The 23,049-nt window shown below is 41.4% G+C and overlaps 1 protein-coding gene across 6 annotated transcripts in view; it reads left to right on the forward strand.

The window, feature by feature from the left end:
* Nucleotides 1-7,970: 7,970 nt before the first annotated feature.
* Nucleotides 7,971-23,049, forward strand: part of pym1 (PYM homolog 1, exon junction complex associated factor) — a 94,522-nt gene continuing 79,443 nt past the window's right edge. For 3 of the 6 annotated variants that reach the window (XR_005941963.1, XR_005941966.1, XR_005941965.1), the window contains exons 1-2: nt 8,049-8,447; nt 9,818-9,911. Coding sequence is in view for 2 of the 6 variants with exons in the window: in XM_041180248.1 (XP_041036182.1) it covers nt 8,381-8,447; nt 9,818-9,911; nt 17,710-18,181 (633 nt within the window). In the remaining 4 variants the exon portion in view is untranslated. The other 3 variants (XM_041180249.1, XM_041180248.1, XR_005941964.1) reach the window with 3 other exon arrangements.

Below are 23,049 nucleotides of genomic sequence, written 5' to 3' on the forward strand. Positions count from 1 at the left end.
TTAAAGGTGGGATAAAACAGTTCAATAGCACCAATTCTGGAGTACAGGATGCAATGGGTTGATTTTGATCAATGTCTTCCAAATTCCTTTCAGTTCTTTGTTGATGACGTGAGGCGGTCTTCCAGCACTTTGTCTTTAGTTTACTGGTTGAGCACTTGCCTTTCAATGCCTTGAACAGTAACTTTCCCCTTTGCCTCCTAACAGGGGTTTTCAGAAAGAGAGAGCAGGTTATAGAGATACGAGGAGAAAAAGCCAGCTAGCTATTATTGTAGAATTATGGGAATCTTACACACAGGAGAGAGAGGTTTTAGGTCTTTTTCCTTTAAGGCAAGGAGCTATTCTGCTGTACTGCTCTCACTCAAACCCTGGTTGGGAGCCAATTAAAACGTCGTTGCCAGGCAGCTCCCCGTTAGACCAGACTGTTCCTCAGCACCATCCTGTCTTTCATGGCACATTCTGTTCCAGGACAGCAACACTGTATATATCCCTCACACTGTTCCAATAGGCATGTCCTTCAAACTGCAGCCATTATAATTTTAATCCACAGTCCAACAGAGATAAAAAGATATGTTCTTTACAATGTGTAATGGTGATGCAAAATATAAATAGGACCATGTGGTGTCGAGTACAAATGTCAGAAAGAATAACATGTAAATTGTATTGGTTTTGCATGTACTAATCCAATTTGCCTGTAACTTATTTTGTCTTGTTGCCAAAAGAGCCAGCATGCTTTGGCCTACATACTATGTCCTGCAAATGGAATGTCCCATGCTTCTTTGAATAAGTCATGAAGGAACACCTATGGTAGCACCATCTCTGCAAACACTTTGGTACCTGTCCCTCAACTGGTTTTGATCACTATAATTAAACCAAAACCTTTTCCTCAACTGTAACACTGCTATTTCAGGTTGAGACACTTATCTCATGCAGCGCAGGGCATCAGAGCAGCTTGATGGGCTCCTTAAAACTTAGGCTTATCCTGAGAGAACAAGTCTGATTCCTTAGAAAACTATCTAATCATTACAATCTTCACTGAATTTTATATAAAAATATGCCCATGTGACCTCAATCCATCCCTGCACCTCTGAGCTAAACAAACCAGCACCACCAACATGTGGAATGTGCTGGGTCTGTATACTAGCCAAACTTTATAGGTTGATCTGGGCGATGGAGGTAATTTTAAAAAGCCTGAATATTGTAACTAATGTGTTTTGATGAGAATTGTAAATACACATCTTGTTTCAGCCATTGATACATTCCAGTGGTACTGGAGGCCTAATATCTTGGATCCCTATGAGTACAATTATATGTGATCACTTCATCAGGGAACTGGCCCTCTGGTGGCCTTTCTGATTCTAATTACAATGTCCTCTAGTGGTACATGCACTCATATTAATGTTGCAACTGAAATATTAGCACATTAAGGATGCATTGTCTTATTGCAGCACTTTTTGAAGCTGAACCAACATGCTGGTTATTGAATGAATAATCCTTACCTTGTGTGGCATTTAAAAAAAGAACTATTAAACAGTGCAGGAAAAAGAAACACATTTTTGTGAGCAGTCACATGAGCATATAGAGAAGTTGCTGGAATTTCATACTGTGGGGAAGCCACATCACACTAGTGTTGGGGCTTGTTACTCAGAAAAGGTTCCAATAGATGTAGCTCATTGACAAGTTTTGTGACCTACTGTGGGTGTTACATTGCCCCAAAGATATTTAGCAGCCTAGCTTAGAAACAAACTAATTGCAGAATAGAAATTATGCTTAACTGACAAGTATTCAGGACAAGCAAACTCAATGGTGCTAGAGTGTGCCATCATTGTATGTATTGCCTATAAGATAATATTTCATTCTAGTAACTGTTAATATTTAACTGTTAACTTCCCTCCTCCTCAAGTTCGCAATATGCTTCAAGAAAGCACAATGCACTTGGTGGTGTATATAGAACAGACTTTATTGATGTCCAGTATAAGTGACTGGCCCAACTAGATAAACACAGTGGCATTTGGTGTCTCGCTCTATCTATCAAGCTCTCTGAAGAGCTATTGAAAACCATGTTCCTTTGTACACCATATTTTGCCTACATCAAAAGTACATGTCACAAATAGGACCTCATGATGTATGCTGAATCCCTTGAAAGCAATCTATTCATGGAAACAATTGTAGTTGTTCACTCCAAAACTATTTCCATCAAACAAAACTTCCTGACTTAACTGTTTTCAAATCCTTTGACTAGTAGGTTTATTAACCTTTATCTTTCTATACTATAGTTAATGGATTCCAGTATGTTTATTCCACTAGCCACTAAAATTATACTTTAATCATGTTTGATGTCATTATTGTCCCTTGTTCCTTTGCACAAGCATTTCTTGTGTATATAGGTCATTTGAAGAATAGAGTGTAGGCAAGAAAGAGATTGATTTTTTTGTCCACAAGAGAAAGCAAGGGATGTGGGTAGGTTGGGGGTGGGGTGTTGAGTTGAGGTAAAAGAGTAGCCATCATTGTATTGAATGGCAGAGCAGGCTTGAAGGGCCTTGTGGTTTACTCCTGTTCCCATTTCTTATATTCTTAGAACACTCACACTAAAAACAAGACAAGTCACAATTTCCTCTTGTGACACTTCAAAGCCGTCCTGTTTATACTGGAAAGCCTGTTGCTTTAAGATACAAGGATGTTTGACTATTAACCCTTAGTGTCCAACAGTAACAAGATTACACTTTGTGTTTCAGAAGATGAACAGTGTGTGACTTGAAGGCAATGAATAGAGCTCTGGAGCCAGAAAAAGTGAATCAGAGTTTGTTGGATTGCTGTTGGCATCAGCCAGGTTGATGTAATTTATATGGTTTTATTTGGGGGTGGAGGCATGGAGAGAGGATTTAGACTGAAATAAAACTTAATTTGTACTTTGCAGCCAACCAGTTGAGCATTCCTTAAGTCTTCCAAGAGTACCTTGCCCCAGCAAAAATAATTTTAATTTGAACTCTGTGATTCTTTCAGAAGTTCTTTGATTTTTGTACAATTGTAAACTGCCCTGTTTAGTGCAGAACATAACCCCTTACCCATCCCCAAATCTTTAGGTGTTCTGAGGTGTACTATAGCACAGTTACTGGTTACAAATCCCATCATACCAGCTAGGGAACTTAAATTCAGTTAATTAAATCTGGAATTAAAAAGTTAGCATCAGTAATGGTGACCATGAAACTACCAGATAATTGTAAAAACCCATCTGGTTCATGAATGTACTTTAGGGAAGGAAACATGCCATCTTTAACTGGTCTGGCCTACATGTGATTCCAGTCCCACAGTAATATGGTTGACTCTTAACTACCCTTTGAAATTGTCTAATGAACCACTCAGTTGTATCAAACTGCTACAGAAAGGTATAATAAGAATAAAAACAGGAATCACCCATAATTTACCTAGGCACTGTATTTGAACAGGATAAAGGCACAACCAACCCAGTCAACCCTGCAAAATCCTCCTCATTAACACCTGGGGACTAGTGCTAAAATTGGGTGAGCTGCCCCACAGACTGGTCAAGCAAAAACCTGACATGGTCATACTCAATGAATGTTACCTTTCAGTCAACATCCCAGACCCCTCCAACACCATCACTGAGTATGTCCTGTCCCACCGGGTGGTGGCACCATGGTATACAGTCGGGAGGGAGTGGCCCTGGGAATCCTCAACATTGACTCTGGATCCCATGAAGTCTTACGGCATCAGGTCAAATGTTGGCAAGGAAACCTCCTGCTGATTATCACATACTGTTCTCCCTCAGCTCTTTCATGTTAAACTGTTCTAATGAAAGGTCACAGATCTGAAACATTAACTTTGTTTCTTTCTCTATAGATGCTACCAAACCTGCTAAGTATTTCCAGTGTTTTCTGTTTTATTATTATTAAAGAATGCGTACACTAATTAGAAGTGCTTAAACTGAGACTGTAAACAAACACATAAGAGGAAGAATTCAAGCAAACTGGCACTAGGGCAATGAAGTTTTGCACAAGTATGATGCTAAAGAAAAGGAGAAGCAGTAACAACAAGACCTTGGAATAGCAGAATAATTTGCAATGAATACAGTACTGGTGGGAAAACTAGCCTATGATTTGGTGCACAGGAGGCTTTATTCATCCAAATCCACTTTGAAAACAATGACTGGGAAGACACAGCACAGGAAGAGGCCATTTGTTCCATCATGTCTGTTCCTTCTTTTTGCTTGAGCACTCCAAATCAATCCCTCTGCTCTGTGCTCTCCCCATGGTTCTGTATCCTCCGCTTCAAACATTTATCCACTTTTCCCTTAAAAGATGCAATGGTCTCTGCTTCAACTGCCTGCTCCAAGAACTCATACCTTCTCTCCTTACTCTTTGTGACAATTTTACATTGATGATCCCTCATCACTGACTCCCAATAGTCTTTATTCATGCTATTTTAACCAATTATAATTATTATTTTTAAAAATCCTATTAAATTCTTCCACCTCCAGCACTATAGGTGCCTAACCGTGACTTTGTTGACAAGTAGCATGTGAAGGTTTGCACTAGTTGTTACTTTGATGAGCTGTTAATAGTGGGGGAAAATATCTTCCTCATGGCTACTGTCTCCTATGGACAGTGTAACAGCTTTGGCTTTGCCATTGCAAGAATTATTATTGGAGTAATAGCACATTCCCACAATGAATTGTCATTTTTCTTCTAGCAAGTTATACGCCTTAGCAATTCTAGAGTCGGAAATTGTTTCCTGAAATAGTCTGGTTATGTGACTCTGCTTAATTAGAAAAACCACAAGAAGTGCTTTAGCTTTCGTGGTGGCATTCATTCTGACAGCTGTTTGATTTGCAGCTACCCAGGTGTTGATGCTGCAGGATGCAGTGATAGCTTGCGCGTTGTCTTCTTGTGTTTTACAGTTCCCAAATGATATGACATCTAGACAGCCCTATTGTTGCATTACTGATCAGCACAGTATGTTTTTCAAAAAGAATGGTGTTGTCCAGTGTCAATCCACCATTCTTTATGAATCAAAGTTTTGTGGGCTACTCTGGGTTTTAATAGCAAATGTCATTGGTTTCTTTCTTTGCCACAATGACAAGAAGATAGAAATGAATGCTATGCACAAACAGAACAATTCTCAAGCAACCGATTGCTCTTCTGATCAAAACAAAATTTCAACAGAGAACTTCAAATCTGATATTGATAGTATTCTACTTGTAGCAACATCCAGCGAAAGAGTTGGAAATGCATACTAATTAAAACTATGCCATGGAACAGTTATTCAGTCACAACAATAATGTTGTGATTTATACAATTTCTGTATAAATTGAATGAATTAGTTTACAAAATTGGCTTTGTCTATGGCAAAATGTGGAAAGCACAATATGATAGAAGTCAGCGACTGCAAAATTGGGCAGGGCAGAGCAGGAGTCAGCGACTACAAAACTGGGCAGGGCAGAGCAGGAGTCAGCGACTGCAAATTGGGCAGGGCAAGAGTCAAAAGCTGAATGTAGCCAGGATTGTAAGCTGCAGAGTCACTGTGGTCTGCGCACAGGAATCAATCCTAGTTGACACTGGCCAGTCCTCGGTTGGTTATCCTGGCTGTGAAAGAGATTTTGTCTTCTGGTGGGTGCCTTGGCTTTAGAGCAGCTTTAAGCATTTGAATTCCTGAGAAGTGGGAGCCTGCAGTCTGGAAGCAGAGACGTCCTCTTTAAAGGCAGGTATTTGCAGTTCAAATGGGGAGTATTTGTCAGAGGTGCAAGGCTGCTGTTTGGACAGGTGGAATTCTAAGATGGGAGCCCACATTGCAGTTCTCCTGCAAGTCCTTCTCTTCCAACACCTGTACTATTATTTCTACAGTCCCCCAATGATCTATGCTTGTGCCCCCCTCCTATCTCTCATTACATGCTGCCCCTCGGTGACATCAGGTTCTACAGGTACGCTGATGACACGCAGCTCTACTTCAACACCACCTCTCTCGCTGCATGTGTTGTCAGATTGCCTGTCCCAAATCTATTCTTAGATAGACTGCAGTTTCCTCCAATTAAACATCAGGAAGGTGGAAGATCTTCATCTCCCACCAAAATCTCTGCTCCCTCTCCACCAATTCCATTCCCCACTATCTAAGGCTGAACCAGACAATTTAGAGCTCACATGCTATTTAATCCTGTGTTGAGCTATCAGCCTTATACTTCTCCAACACAAAGCCACCTGTCATAACATTACCCACCTCTGCCTAGTCTCAGCTTACTGGCTACTAAGACCCTCAAATTGGCTACTGAAACGTTCAACCATGCTCTTGTTCCATCTAGATTCAACTATTCCTATTGCTCACCTGGCTGATCTCCAATTTTCCATCTTTCATAAACATAACCTCATGTAAAACTCTGCTGCCCATTTTCTAATAGGCACCAAGTCCTATTCACCCATCACCACTATGTTAGCTGACCTACAATGGCTCATGAAAAAACAAAAACAGAAATACCTGGAAAAGCTCAGCAGGTCTGGCAGCATCGGTGGAGAAGAACAAAGTTGACGTTTCAAGTCCTCATAACCCTTCATCAGAACTGAGTAAAATTAGAACTGTTCTGTTGAAGGGTCATGAGGACTCGAAACGTCAACTTTGTTCTTCTCCGCCGATGCTGCCAGACCTGAGTTTTTCCAGGTATTTCTGTTTTTGTTTTGGATTTCCAGCATCCGCAGTTTTTTGTTTTTATCTCCAATGGCTCATGGTCCACCAATGCCTTGATTTTATAATTTTATGTTCAAATTCCTTTAGGGCCTCACTCTTCCCTGATCTCTATGAACTCCTCCAGCCCTAGAACTGTCAAAAAATGTGTCTTATTCTAACTTCCTGTGCATCCCACTCCCTTCACCCCACCATTGGTGGCTATGCCTTCAACAACTGTCCAGGCCCCAAGCTCTGGAATTTGCTCCATAAACCTCTCCACCATCTTTAAGACACACCTGAAACCCACTTCTTTAACCAAGCTATGAGTCACCCATCCTATCTTCTTTAACTTGATGTCAGGTTTTAGTCTGCTTAAGCAATCGGGAAGTGCCTTGTAAGGTTTTACTGTGTTAAACATACTGCATAAATAAGGGCTTTTTTTAAACTATGATGATGATGGCAGAATCTTCACAGGTGAAGATCATGGGAAGCCATGTCTCTACAGTAGCATGGTCGTTGGTGACTGAAGAGGCCAATTCCATCTTTCCTGGAAGTCCATGTTTGAATCCCTCCAATCAGGTTTCTGCCCCAGCACAGTACTGAAATGGCTCTTATCAAAGTCAAAAATGTCTTTACACATCCTATGTTGCTGTGACAAAGATAGACTATTACTCATTGTCCTGTCGGCTTGTCTGTAACCTTTGAATCGTTTGACCAGGACATCCTCCACAACTGTTGTCATCCAGTTGGGTGGGACTGGCAGGCTCTTGTGCAGTTGGGGCGCAGGGTCCTGGCTTGCAGGAGTTCTGGTTGCCTGCACCTTTCTTCAGCAGCCAGTTTGTTTCAAACCTGTGGGTTGTCCTGCGCAGCAGTCTCTGTTGGCAAGTCTCCTGCCCCCACACCGGCTGGTCAACGCCAGGTAGAGAGAGAGAGAGCTGTCTTTTCGGCTGGTCTTTAAAGCATTTGCGAGGTGCACCTCGAACTTGCTCGCCGGAACACAGTTCACCATAAAGCACTGCTTTTGGCATTCTGGAATCCTCCACGTGCTGCCCAGCGCAATTCGCATTGTAAGAAAATGCATTCGATGCTGAGCAGACTGGCTCTGTTGGCGACTTCATTGTTTATGATGTAGTCCTGCTCTTTGATCATGTACATGGAAAATAAAATCCTAATATAAGGGCATCTTACCATTCGTGCACCTTTCAGTTTAATGGGACGATTAGTGTTATATTAGGGGTGCCTGACTCTTAAGGAAGCACTCGTGTTGGTTCTTGTTCTGATGACACTGTGGGCCACACCCAGTCTCGCCCTAGTGGCGCAATTAAAATCGTCCTTTTCCAGTGCTGCTATGGAGGCTGCTTCTGTTACCGATTCTGGTAGGATTTTTCCCTCCATCTTTTTTGTTGAAAAAGATGATACAAAAAAGCCATTTAAACGCGGGGAGGGGGTGAGTTTATGTTTGCGAAGTGAGATGGAGTAAAGTAGGTCACTTTTACTGAGCTTTAAAATTGAGCGAGGCTTGGAGGGGGGCCCGGGGCCTGTGGAAAGAGTCGACACAGCCAAGGCAAGCGTCGAAGGGAAGGGAGAAAATGGAGGATTCATAACTTCTTCATACCCCCTCCTCCCCCTCCCACCCTCCAAGAACTCGATACTTTGAGGAAATTAGAGCTACTTTTTCCTCCGGTTTTTGCTCGATGCGGTTATTCACTCCGCTATGGTAGGCGAGAGGGGCGCAACTTCCGGCGGGTGCATCATGGCGGCCTATGTGACGGACGAGACCGGTGAGTGCGCTTCTTACCTGCTCCCGGGCGTCAAATGCTTCGCCACCTTTCACCCGACCCCGGCCGGCAGCTCTCCCGAAGGCAATTGCCTCTAAATGCTCACCGCTGCTTTCTCCTTTTCTATCGCCAAAATCCCCAGGCCCGCATCCATTATGAGCTTTAACTGGAGCAACTGCCGGCGAGAAGAGTTAGGAAAGTCCGAGGCGGTGTTTGCGGCCTAGTGCAAAACGCCTTGCAAACTTGAATTCATAAATCTGGTTCATTTCTTTAAATACTCAATTGAAATGTTATGAAGATTTATAATGTTTAGCTCACATATTCCAAAACTGATTTTTAAAATGCTTTTATTAAAATACATTTTGAAATTATAAATTCATTCGATCTTATGTTTGATAAGGGGTCAAAAGTATATCACTTCTGAAGTCTTGATATGAAAAGTCTAAAGATTGAACGATAACTGTGATTCATATTCCAATAATCAATGACTTTCATGAATTGCTCAGCGCCCTGGACTAGCTGAATGTTGTCCCTGCTTCGCCATTTTAAACTGTGATTCTTGAGTTTGATACCTTTTTCAAATAAATTGAATGTTTGAAGAGTTAAAATGTATGGCCCAGTAACTAAAATGGTGGGTGGGTACCACTGATTTTCTGGGATGTGCTTTTGCCCTTATTCCACGTTTGGTTGGTCCTGATTTTTGCCATTGTAGAAAGCTACTGAATGAAAGCCAGGAGCTTCCTCAAAGGGAGGCAAAATTGTTGAGGCTAAATGTAAACTATGCTCATGGGCACTGGTGAGAGGTAGATGCCTGGAAGTAGGTTTGCAGCCCCTTCCCTCAATCGGGCAAGGTATATTTGTTTCTTACAATTGTCACATTGTGAAATTTAAGAAAAGCATATTGCATTGTGTGGTATGAAACCATATAGGATTTGGCACTAAGCTATCAAGCTCAATGCATGCAAAATGGTTCAATTAGACATTTGAGGGTTATTGTTGCTTATGGAATTTTGTTCTTACATTTGTTTAGTTATTTATTTACCAAAGTTTGGTTGGTGCCTCAATAGAGCCTGATGTTTTGTTTTTAAGTGCTGAAACCTAACTTTTCAATATTTTAACCACTTCCTGGCTTCAGTGGGGCACCAGGGCCAGGTGAGAGTTGAGGATTTGGGTGTTTACTAAATCAGTATTAAAGTGAGATTAACAGGGCTATAATTTATCGTGATCACCTGGAAGATAAAGCTATTGTGGGATTTAACCTGTAGGATTTCGTTCAATAACTTCTACGTTTTTAAACGTAGGATCCCACTTTTTAATCCACAGTAAAAACCTAGCCATGTAAATATTTAATTTTTATTTTTCTTCATTTGTAGGGAAATATATTCCTGCATCTCAGCGCCCTGATGGGACCTGGCGGAAACCAAGGCGAGTAAGGGAAGGATATGTCCCTCAAGAGGAGGTGCCAGTGTAAGTAACATTTTATAGAAACTAAATATTTGTAAGGCAAAATTATTTCTAACTTTCCGTTTTGTGAAAAGGTATGGTGTAGCATCTAATTGCAGCATATGTTCTAACTGCCAGTCATAATGCCTCTTACTACCTACCTACTGTCGTCTTCAGCAGTGCGTCACTTGTCACTTGCTGACGGTCAAACCTACAAGAGCTACCTGGGAGTGTTTTAGCTTTCAAAAATTCAGACAGTTTCTTTTGCACCACATCTGTGCATATCATTTAGAGCTTAAATTCTAACTGGCAATCAAATATCAGCTTTGTCCTGGGAAGTTACAGATGGGTGAACTTGCCAGGTGATCACTACCCACTGCTACACACCTGCAAGTTCATTGTGTTGGTGTTTGACTTAAGGTGCAGTAGAACTCTGCCTGAGCTGTGTCTTTAATTGTGTTGTGGTATCTTCATCAAATGTGAAAGGATAACTATATTAACAGTTTGTAAAAAGGGGAAGGAATGCTTTCAATGCAGAGACCTTCCTAGTTGCATTACTGATAATTAAGAAAAGTTTTGGGTTTATTTGAAGTACATGCATTTTCTTCAGCCTATGTACACCACCAACTCTGGTCTCATTGTCACAGACCAGCTTAGTGTACATTCGCCCCACACACAAGATTAGGTTTGAATGCTAATTAGGAGGCACCCAAACCTTAAAACTTCAGTATCTTTTGAAGCAATGAAAGAAGTTGAATTGAGTTATACCCTGCAGAAGTGCTCACTGCCAGGTCCTCCTGCTGGCATGACCTGAGCTATCACCAGCTTGGTGACTGAACCTTCACATCTCTGGAGCTCAAGAATTTCACTCGCACCTACCCCGCTGGCCTCGTTGGGTAAAGACACTGTTCCTTGCTGTACTAAGCAATAAGGATTAAGAAGCCCCACATTTAATTTCTCCATCTGTGTAACCTCAGCATGCAAGGGCTAAGAAGGGAAAAATCAGCTAGGGCTTCAGTTCTGAATTGCTATCCAGCAATCTCTGCTGAGACCCACAATGTGATGTGGAGTCCAAGAAAATTAACTATATATTCTTTAAAATTTTGAAACTAGAATGATGTAACTTTTTCTCCATTCCCACACGCCTATCTTTAAGTTGAGGTGAAAAAATCTGGTGACCTCTTATTGTGTTCAGCGGATCCATTATCATTTTTGCTCCTTGTGTTGCAAAAATCCCTTCGAATTTACAAGTGAGGCATTATGTATTGTACATGGCATCCACTTCTTAACACAGCTGACAGCTGGGAACTTAGTATTAGTGAATCTGTTCTAAGCCTCTTCCATTTAGCTTTTGCCAAAGGAAACAGTGGCTTGGGGGTGGGGTGGGGGGTGTAGGTGGCTCTTCCAATGATTGGTGCCATATATATATATATATACATATATATATAGGGTAAAGACTTAGAACATAAGAAATAGGAACCGGAGTAGACCATTTGGCCCTTCGAGCCTGCTCTGCCATTCAATAAGATCATTCCCATCTAACCTTGATAACCTTTGATTCCCTTGCCTAACACGAATCTACCTACTTCTGCCTTAAAAATATTCAATGACCCTACTTCCACCACCTGCTGAGGAAGAGTTCCAAAGTTGCACAACCCTCTAAGAGAAAAAATTTCTCCTTATCTCTGTCCTAAAAGGGCGACCCCTAATTTTAAAACAGTGCCCCCTAGTTCTGGACTCACCCACAAGAGGCAACATCCTTTCGATGTCTACCTTGTCAAGGCCGTTCAGGATCTTGTATACTTCAATCAAATCACCCCTCACTCTTCTAAACTCCAGTGGAAACGAGCCCAGTCTGTCCAACCTTTCCTCATAAGACAACCCACCCCTTCCAGGTATCAATCTAGTAAACCTCCTTTGAACCGCCTCCAATGCATTTACATTCTTCCTTAAATAAGGAGACCAAAACTGCATACTGTATTCGAGGTGTGGTCTCACCAATGCCCTGTATAATTGAAGCATAACGTCCTTACTTTTATGTTCAATCCCTTTTGTAATAAAGGATAGCATTCCATTAGCCTTTTTAATTGCTTGCTGTACCTGCGTACTAACTTTTTGTGACTCGTACTAGAACACCTAGAACCCTGTGCACCTCAGAATTATGCAGCTGTTCTCCATTTAGGTCATACTCTGCTTTTTTGTTCTTCCTGCCAAAGTGAACAACTTCACATTTTCCCACATTAAACTCTATTTGCCAGATCTTTATCTACTCACTCAACCTATCTGTATTCATCTACAGCCTCCTCATGTCCTCTTCACAACATACTTTCCTACCTATCTTTGTGTCATCTGCAAATTTAACTACCTTGCCTTCACCCCTCTCATCTAAGCCATTGATGTAAATCGTAAAACGTTGAGACCCCAGCAAAGACCCCTATGAGACTCCATTCGTCACATCCTGCCAATCTGAAAAAGACCCATTTATGCATACTCTCAGCTTTCTGCCATCCAGCCAATCTTCTATCCATACTAATATGTTGCCCCCTACACCACGTGCTTTTATCACAGATTTTTGCAGTGAGTTTCAAACCACAGTTCAGTGATGTGGTTTTGCTTATCCTGATTACTTGGGCTTCAATTTCGTGGTATCAAAAGTGCTTAATTAAACTACCTTGTAACTCATTGATGATCCTGTTTATAAAATGCTGTAGCAGCCCCAATCCTTTAGACGAAATTAATGAAGTGCTGCTATACCAATCTGATACCAGACTAACCAGCAGTGCTAGAATACGGAGCAATGACCTTGTATTACTGTTTCTTAAAGCAATTATGTCAAAATTTAGATGTGCATTAATGATGTGTCCAGAATGCCAGAATGTAATGTTTAGGGACTATAATTTTTAGCAACTACTTATGGGATATGAGCTTGCAGAGACTGCCTGATCGCAATCACATAGATTACTGTAGAGAAAATTGGACACCAGATGATTCTGAAGAGGCAAGGAAATTACCCTGGGCAATTCTTCCTGGCAAGCTGCAGAATGGCATTAAAGATTTGCAGGCAGGTTGCTCACATGCCCTTTTAGCCACAGTTAAGATCTGGAGAGGAAAGGAGAAAAAAATTTTTTTAAAATTTATTCAATTCTTTTCTCCCCACCCTGCTCTTGAAGGCATTGGCTCTTTGAGGTTTCCTATTCTTGGCATGTGAGCCAAGATAATATGTCGGCAAACTATTTGGCTGGGAGGATGCATCAGGAACCTAATTCTGACCTTCAACCCATCTCCACACATGGACTTTCTGGTAGATGCAACTGGATGGTGATTGGGAATGGCTGACTTTGTTTCTCTTTCACATTCCCTTCCCTCCCACCCACCACCACCACCAAACAATCAAACCCAGGACTAGCACATGTACCGTTACCCCACAAGGCCATCAGGGAGCTCAAATAAAATAATTTGCGAACATACCCAATGTTGCCCAAAATAGTAAACTTTAGAAGAAAAAATTTTTCTGTGTGCAGAAATAAAGGCAGAAACATCAGTTTTTATTTTTGACCTAACGTAATTACCACAGGCACAAATTTTGAAATATGCGTTATATGCAAATAATTCTTTAAATCCCTGAGAATGAAATCAAAATTGGGATGAACCTGTAATCCTTTAATATTTCCTAGCATTAACAACCCACTTAATTGGGATAAATATTGAAAGACCTTTAATTCAGCTGATGGCATGCGCAATTTTGTGCAAAATGGCTACGCAAAAGTTGAGAGAATGCTATTTTACTCAACAGGTATTGCATTTCCAGGGGCATATCTTCTGCATTATAAAAGGTATTGGATCTGAATCTTTACTGCTCCCTCGTGATGAATAATGCACGCCTTCTGATTCCCATGCTCGCTCACTGCGCAAAGTAGCTTTAATATTGATTTTGGCACAATGTCAATGTTAAGTTTTGTCTTTTTTAATAGGAAAACATCATCCATCATATTGGCACCCAACGACAGTCAAGTTTTCCAAGTATTGCTGGATTGCAGTGCACCCACACTACTCACTCATGTAGCAGATCTTGATAAAATGCACTTTTCACATTTATGTGCAAAGGGCCTTTTGTTATTTAAAAACTATTTCAACATGTGGCATTGAATTAACACACTCCATCGTGAAAGCTTAAGATATTTTGAAATTTAATAAACCTAGTTAGCATGTTGGATGTCTTGGAGTTAGCAAGAAACACAGGAGTTCATTACAAACCATACCTTCCTCACTATGACTATCCTTCTAAAGTTTGCATTCATAACTAGAAATATTCCTCTAGTTTTGCATGACTCTCCCTTGAACTGTTTTACCTCTTCACTATTTTTAAAGAAAATTTACAAATCTACCTCTTGTGGCATTGTGGATGGCCAAGACATCGTTAACATTTTCAGATTGAGCTGGGTTAGAGGATGGGCAATAATAGAACTGTTTTGGTGGGGGGTGGGGGCGTGTGTTGGAGTTAAAGAATTAGGTAAATAAAGGGAGGCAAGAGAAATGGAGGAGGTGGAGTAGGGTGAAGAACATGGGGAAGAAATGGTAAAGTGGAAGAGCACAGTAGAATGGCGGTGGTCACTGGGATGGATCTCTGCCTTAGACTTCAGTGCAGAGATCTTAGGGATGAAATGATAATGACTAGACAGTTCAGCCAACAATTCAGCTGTGATACTGAACAAGGAATTTAGATCAGTGAGTTTTGGTAATTGAGAATTCATAGTTAGGCATCCGTCAGGAGAAGACATTGGTGTGATTAGAAAATGGGATAGGGAATGTTACTGAAAACTGGAAAATGAAGCGGGCTAAGTGAAATCTCCAAGGGGAGCTACAGGCAGTGTGGGGCTGGATTGGCAGCCAGCTGGCGGGTTGGAACAGACAATGCAATGAATGGATGGGAGGAGTAGGGTTGGCGTGGGAGATTTAGCCACGGTGAGCAAATAGGAATTTTAGTGCAATCCTTGAGTTACTGCTTATTTGGGGGGGTGGATGCTCTTGGTTAAAAAGGAGGTGCTGGTATTGGGTGAGGGTGGGGACAGCAGGATTTGGGGGACATCTTTTGGCCGAAATCATCCCTTCTGTGGCTTTCATATTCTTTTTGCTTTCTTTCCCTTTAAAAGCAGGCTTCTGTTGACATTTCTGTCCTGCTTTCTATGCTTAGTTTGAGAATTCACTTGAGGTATTGTTTGGGCTGTTGCATCATGTTAAATGGTGACTCTGTTTCCTATTTGTCATGTTGGTGGCTCTGTCAATGTAGCACCTTTTGGAATTCTGATACTACTTGTCATTTTTAATATTGGAGCTTGAGTTTTTAGCTTTCTATCTTTTTAAATATTTGGTCCTGTCATTCCATCTTCCATCTTTTTATCAACCTCTAATAAGCACAACCTGAATCAGTGCTGTAAAACGTCATGCTATGATGGAAAGTTCAGTTCATACTTTTTTAAGCTTGATAAATCCATTTTCTCTCATTCTTTTTCAACCCTGACCTAGGTCCAAGTAACAAATACAACATGCTTTAATGTTCCTTTTCCTCTATTCCACACTACATCCCCCGCTATTTGTTCTGCTTGCAATATTGCATGCGCAAAAGTAACTGCATAATTGGAGATGTTTAATTTAATGTTCAGTTAATGCCATGCCCCTGCAGCTCCCTTTGCCTGCTTTATTCATTTCAATCACTGCTATGGTGATACCTTGACTGTTGGTTCAGCTAATACAGACCAGACCTGACTTGGTGTAAAATGCTCCCTTTTTGATTTGATGCACGAGTTCATTGATAACCAACGGAACTCTGCTTCTTTGTGAACGTGTACGCTGAGGCGCAAGATTGCTCGGGGCAGCGCTAAGCACAGGCGAATAAGCCACTTGCACTTTTTGACTGGCCAATTGCCAGCCCTTATCTACTTTTTAAAAAAATGTCAAAGGAGAACATTGTGATGCCATAACTGCAAAAGATTGTTCAGAGAGTGATGCAAAACTTATACAAAGCAAATGAATCTTAATCTAAAGCCCCTAAATCAGTAATTCGCAACAACTACTTGTTTGTCAAGTAGACACTTTTCTATTTGTGCACCAGTCTTCAGATAGTACAGTGTGAGCAAGATTTTATTACTGCTTTTTTTCAGCCTATAATTGTGTAAAGCAGTAAAAAGTTACTGTATTATGGCTACTGTAAGTTTTGGGGTTTTCTGCAAACTGCTAACAACTGTAATGAGCAAATGTCTTGCCAGATTGACCCTGGTGGTTGCTTTCAACTAATTTTTTTTTACTGCTTTGGGTGATTTAGCTTAAAAAGAGAAGCAGCAAAGTGGCTTATTTTCACTTTGCCAGCTCCTAGGCTGGTGCATAAACAGCTGCAATGTTTAGTAACTAAATTAGCACTTTCTTTAAGGAAGGGATCTTAGTGGAAAATTTTCACTGTTCTTGTGAGCAGCTTTTATGAGAGTTTCTTCCCATATCCCTTGAGACAGCCATGATGAGACTGTTATAACTGCCCTCAGTTAAAGGCCATCCTTTTTCTACATAATTTGAAGCAAGAATTATGTTGACTGTTGGCAGTAGTATTCCCTAAGTCTTCATGTTCCCACCAACCACCAGAGCCAAATTTGAGGGGTACCTCTTTTTTTAAAAAATTCATCCACAGGATGAGTGTGTTGCTGTCTAGGCCAGCATTTATTCCCCCATCTCTAATTGAAGGTGGTGGTGAGCTGCCTTCTTGAACAGCTGCAGTCCTTGTGGTGTAGGTACACCCACAGTGCTGTTAGGAAGGGAATTTCAGGATTTTGACCCAATGAAGTTTGTTACAGTTGTTTCTAGCTGCAGCCTGTCATCCGACCTGATGTGCAGGATTTAAAACCTTTCCGTGTTCTCTGTGTAGGTGCAGATGTGCTGTATACTGACACAATAACCATTATACTACTGAAGGCTGGATTCGCATGCCTATAAATAAGCCCCTTTCCTCTGCCACCCACCTTGATTACTCATTTACTTCTCTCTCTCGCACGCACACCCCCCCCCCCCCCCAAACCTTCCCACACGCTCTAATTTGTATGGGGTGTTGTTCATCAGGTGCCGTCTAGCCTCCCAAGTGGCCATTCTTTAAGTGTCATTCCTCTGTTATGTCAGTCTCAACAAGCTATTTAGTTACCAGGGGCATCACAGCCAGGCCTGATCCTGTATTCATTTGAGTGAGGCAGCACCGCTAAAGGAAAAGAGAGATGTGCTCCAGCAGGGCAGGAGTGCATGTTAACAGAACATGCAGTATGTTGTAAAGGGGGTGGGGGGGGGGGGGGGAAGTTTTGACTCACTGTAGATTTTTATCCCTGATAGCTGGCCACCACCTCGAGGGCATTTAGGGATGGGGAATAAATGCTGGCCTTGCCAGCGACACCCACATCCTATGGAAGTGTAAAAAAAAAAAAATTAGACCAGTCACTTTTGAGTGATTGCTTCAAATGGGGGGGAGGGGTGGGGGGGGATGTGGGGGGTGGGGGGGCGGTGGGGGGTGGTACTGGAATTGATGTGGCAGTGGTGTGCTTAGAAATCAGATGAGGATGTCAGGATCAAGTTTGACTGTTAATTCTCTGCATAGTTGGCACACTCTCAGTTCAGGCATATAGTAGTCACTTGAATGAGGTACCAGAGGGTGGATAGTGCCCATGGAACAGTCACCCAGCAAGAGTCAGGAGAGGCTCAGATCAGGAAAAAATAGATTAACTGTTTTTGATAACGCAGTCTGATTGTATCCCACTTCGCATGGCCTGTTATTATCTGTATTTGTTGTGTGCAGGTACGAAAACAAGTATGTGAAGTTTTTCAAAAGCAAACCCGACCTGCCACCTGGCCTTAACCCAGATGAATCCGCCAAAAGCAAGCAGCAACAGTCAAAGCACGATGGAGAGCTGGCTGGGTTATCCAAGTCAGCTAAACGCAACCTCAAGCGCAAAGAGAAGCGCAAACAGCAGCAAGAAACTGACGGCACCGCCGAGGCCGATGAGCTGAGTCAAACATTGCAGAAAGCCACCATTGGTGGTGGTCGCGGCAGCAGTCCAAACTCGCAGGCTGCTGCGTTGCAAGGTGATCACGATGGAGTAGAAAAGGCGAAGAAGGTAAAAAATCTTAAAAAAAAACTGCGCCAAATCGATGAACTGCAGCAAAAACTAGACTCTGGGGAGATTAAACAGGCAACGAAAGAGCAGCTGGAAAAGCTGAGCCGCCGGAAACTGCTGGTGGAGGAGCTGGAGGGTTTGGAACTGAGTTAATAGTACTAACTATTGTATGCTGCCAAGGATACTGGGAGAGTCATTGTTCCATACCCACACAAGATATCCACGCCAAGTAATTATCAGATAATACAGGTTCGTGTCTTAAAGAGACCAAGGGTCACACAATAGGACGTCATCGCCTACGCTGGTCCTCGTGCTGCCTTTCACACTGTTAGTTTTATCAGAAATGGAGGAAATATTTTTCCAAAAAGTTTAATTCCTAAGCCTTGAGAATGAGGCATGGAATAAATGTACTATTCAGTGGACTGCATTGGGTATTCTCTGTTAGACTCAGTGACTTCAGAATATTGTCTGTGCACTGCATCTGTCGTCGTGTGCTTGGTCTGGACTAGGAGATTTGCCATGTCAAGAAGCCTGACCATCATCTCATTCCTTCATGTTGCTGGGGAGAAAAAAATCCAGTGTTCAATTCAGCAGAAATTTTCAAGGCAACTCCCCACCCCGTCCCTTTTTTTATTGTATGCTAGAATTCAGGCCAAGAAGCACATTTGATGAGGGGAGTAAGATGCATTGTTGAATGGGAACATTGAAGTAGAAATGACCCTCTTTGGGATGCTGCTGCACTTCTGATTATTTTTGAATTGTGCTTGCTCCCAGTAACATGATGGGGGATAATTAAATTGCTATTTGTACGTCTCCCAAATGGTGAGCTCTTGTCTAAAGGCTTTAATAAAATCATTTTTGTGTGTCCTTCAAAAGTGCAGAAAGAAAATGATAAGCACTTTTTTATGAAGTGCTAGCTGTGCTTTAACTGGTATAAAGTTAACAATGCAATACTGGTTTGAAGTCATCAACTTGAATGGTGCTGTTAATCTCTGTTCAGCTTTGATTTCAACACTGTTTGTCTTGTGTGCCATCACTATCATTTCAGAGTTGTGCGGCATTCCCTGAACATGGACAACAAGCATCACCATGAATTATCAAGAATTTACCTACAGACCAGCCATTGCGCTTCAATGTAATTCACTCTACGTGAAATTCTTTAGGATGTTTCTCAGATGAGGCGCTATATAAATGCAATCCTTTCTTTAAGCTACCCATCTATATTAAATGCAAATGTCTGTGGGATGGGGGGTGGCACTAATATGTGGTGGGGTGTGCAGTGGGGGTAAGAGATATCTTGACCACAAGAGTCATTGGCTTGAGAAATAAAACCAACTTGCGTACCCCAGCAGTAAGACATGAACATTAGCATGCGTGAGGGCAGGTGCATAATGGCTAACGCAAACTCTCTATTCAGGTAATGGAGGTAATTTCGAGGGTGATTTTGCAGCTCCGGATTCAGTGGCATACAAGATTTCCGATCAACGTGATACATTGGCTGCAGATGGGTATGGAATGGGCTGTGGCATTGGTGGTTGTGCTGCCAAATTGCAATGCTTTGGGGAAGTTGGCAAAAGAGACCTCAACTGCTGGACTGATTCTCAATATGGGACAGATTGTCTGCCTCAATATATGCAGGTAATGTATTTGCCCTCACATGCTAACAGCCATCTCAAACTCTCTATGTAATACAGAGGCAAACATTTTGCAGTCATCTAAATTCAATGCTATATAATGAGGATGCCAGTTAATTGTCTAAGGGTTAAAAGCCATATTTTATATCATTTTTAAATTGTCCATTCTAAAGGAATACCAAAATCAACTCCATCAGTTTTCTTTATAATTTAATTACTAGATAACAATTTATTTTTATGATCTGATTAAGGATTGAAAATGAGTTATGAAAGCGGCCAATATTGTATTTGGCGCTTTCCAAGTTTGTTAGTCCTTGTATCATTGACATTTTAACTTTTTTTAATAATTGTATACTGTATATATTTTAGATGTACATTTAGGAAAGTAATCTGGAATGATATGCACGGAATATAGAGTTAACAAATGGAGCAAAATTCTTCGTGGATATGACTTCAAATGGCAGCTGGTAATTAGTGTAAATTTCACGGTGTAACTGTCTAACTTGCAGTCTTGTTTTTGACTGGAGTTCTGGTTGAATATAATCCAGATTTAATATAGATCATCTTTTTGCAACATTTAAGTGCTCTCTGATTGAATGCTAAGAGGTTGTGGAAGTGTTGATGATCTCCCTGATGAGAGCAATGAATTCCCTTTGAAAAACTTAGTGGTTGCAAATGAGCAGCAAGGAGCTTGGTGCAGAGGGCCTAAGAATGGTTCTTGGGACCTTCTTATCATTCCAGCCTCCCAGATTCAGTGTTAGTATGATTGGTTTCTGAGACAGTTTTGGGTGCACATTATCCCACAAGGACACAACCGAATGAGGACTTGTGGAATACTTACCCCAACCTGCCACTTTTAAATTTTATTAGTTAATTTGTACTAAAGCTTGTGTTGATAGGAGAGCAGCACTGATGCTTTCAATAACAATATTTACTGTAAACCTGGGACCAAACCAGTCTTAAAATGAGTGCAAATTGTTGCAGCAGTAATGTGGTATTACATTATGGGATGCTGGCTCCTGCCAACAGTTCCTCACATGCAGCTAGGGTGAGTGGAAAATGGGTTTATTTCTCCAAGGAAAGGTGAGAATACTGAAGGATCAGTTGCCTTGGTTTACTAAATGTGCACACCTGTCTGAAAAATGTAGCACTGCCAGAGGCCTGTTCTCTTGACTTGTGCTTGTACAGGGGCAACTTGTGATGCAGGAGAACAACACTTATTTTCAAATCCAGTTTTCTGTTGTTTGGAAGGTGCTAGTTGGATATATCCAGTATTCACCTCCCAGTCCCAAAGCGCTGGCAGTCTCTGGTACCTGAGTAAGTGAGCCTTTGCTTGAGGGCATCCAACCCAAGTATAATCTTCTGCTCATACTGTGCCCTTCCTGCAGAGGTCATGTTCCCTAGCCCAGCAACACTGGCTAATTGTAGTTCCTCCTACTGCCACCCCATTCTAGATGGGTTAACAGACTGCAAGGAACTGGGCATTGAGTCTGGGAACTCTTAAGGACTTAGTACCACACTTGGGTTATACATTTACCTATTAAGACACCAAGTGAGGTTGGAAGAAAATTACCAGAAATGGTTGACATCGTTCACAAAATATTTAACTGGCAGATACTGTAATAAGTCATGCAGTTTTTCTTTATTTGTCTGTTCATCTAGGTACTTGGTCTTCCACCCTTTTCCTTTCCAAAACTTTGAAGGTTCAGTAACAACCTACAGCAATAAGATGGAGACCAAGTTTCATAGATTACATTTTTTGTAATTACTTCAGCTTTTCAAATTTTTCCATGACCTTTCTTAACACACCACTTTTTATTGCTCCCACTTTACCTAATAGCACTTGTAATGATTCCATGATCAAGGAGCAGGCCTATGATTGGTGAACAGAACTAGGGAAAATGAAGAAAACTACCTTCTATCTGGCTTGAGCTGCCCTGGCAGTCTAGAGGTTTGATTGGCAGCCTGTGCTGAGTTAGCTGATCTCTGCAGTACTTTGGGTTATTATATGCCTGTAGTGCAAAAATTCAGCCAGGGCTTGAGTTCCTGCTTGCTATCCAGTAACTCCTAGAAAGTGTGCATCTATGGACAATGGATGACCATTAGGATCGAGGTAGAATGGCCTATCGCTAGAGGCCGTAACTTGAGCACAATGATTGGCCACTTAAGCTAGTCGGTACTGTTGAAAATCATACCTTTTAGAATAGATTTCATTTGGAAGGTCAGTGCTGATGAGTGAGTATACATATGCTGTCCAAATACGGTTTTTTTTGTGATAAAATTCAGGCCATTCTTTTTGGGAGCCCTTACAAAATTGATTTTTTGGGGGGGGTATAAGATTGTGGGGTTGAAATAGAGTCCTTAAGTATGACTTTGAAAGTTGAACAGTATTATTAATCTCCATATGAGTTAAGCAAGTATTACTTAGTATTACTAATTTCTTTAAGCTTCCCCCCTTCTCTTCCCTCTCCCGGCTTTGGTTCGTTACAGGTATGCAGTTCTTGGTCACCCATCAATACCTTACTTGAGTGGCCATTTAAATAGGAGCTTAGATGAGTGCTGGCAGACTATTTTGATCATTAAGGGCATCATAACGTGGCCCAAATCCATCTGCTCCTGATGTCCATATATTTGTGTGCTTCCAGCAGTAATCATTGGTTAGTGATTGAGAGTGGGAGCCAGGGTTGACTTTCCTGTCTTAAGCTTTGGGAGGTTGACTCAGCTTTTAGCATCCCTTCAGATGCTATGGCCAATAGCTAGCTCAGCACAGAGCAAACATTGAATCTGATGCTTCATAGTTTGTATGGCTTAGCATCTCGAAGTGATGCTTTTACCTATAAGGTCACTTGGGAAACTAGTTTTATTATCTATTCCCCTTTTCTTTGGAAGCATTCAACAAATGTGAATCCTGCGGTTGGGTACCACAGTTTGCAGTGCTGCATAGACAATGCCAGGTTTTCACTCTTCAAAGAATTGAAGAGTAACTTCTATCTATTGGTACCAGCCCACTCTATAAAAAGTACATGCTGAATTTGATTCAGGGTGTTGGAGATATCTAGTATTCACCTCCCGGTTCTTGGTATTGGAACATTTGACTTTAAACAGGATTGAAACTTAGAAGAAAAGTGGAAATAAAATGTTTTACTGTAAGTAACTATCAGAAATGTGTTGCTTGCTGTGTGTGATGTGTGGATTATCAGTGACTTGGTTTAAAAAAAAAGCTTTTCCAGAGCTAGTGAATAAAGTTGAAATATATGTTATCAATCAATGCCTGTGCTTGCTTGCTTTTAGTTAAACTGTTCATCCAGAACGTGGATGAAGGTAAATTCGCGGTGTCTCAGTAATCACTTGATTTACTCCTAGCCCAGGTTTCAGTTAGCAGCTTCT

Source organism: Carcharodon carcharias, chromosome X (assembly GCF_017639515.1).
Source record: "Carcharodon carcharias isolate sCarCar2 chromosome X, sCarCar2.pri, whole genome shotgun sequence".
Classification (NCBI taxonomy): domain Eukaryota; kingdom Metazoa; phylum Chordata; class Chondrichthyes; order Lamniformes; family Lamnidae; genus Carcharodon; species Carcharodon carcharias.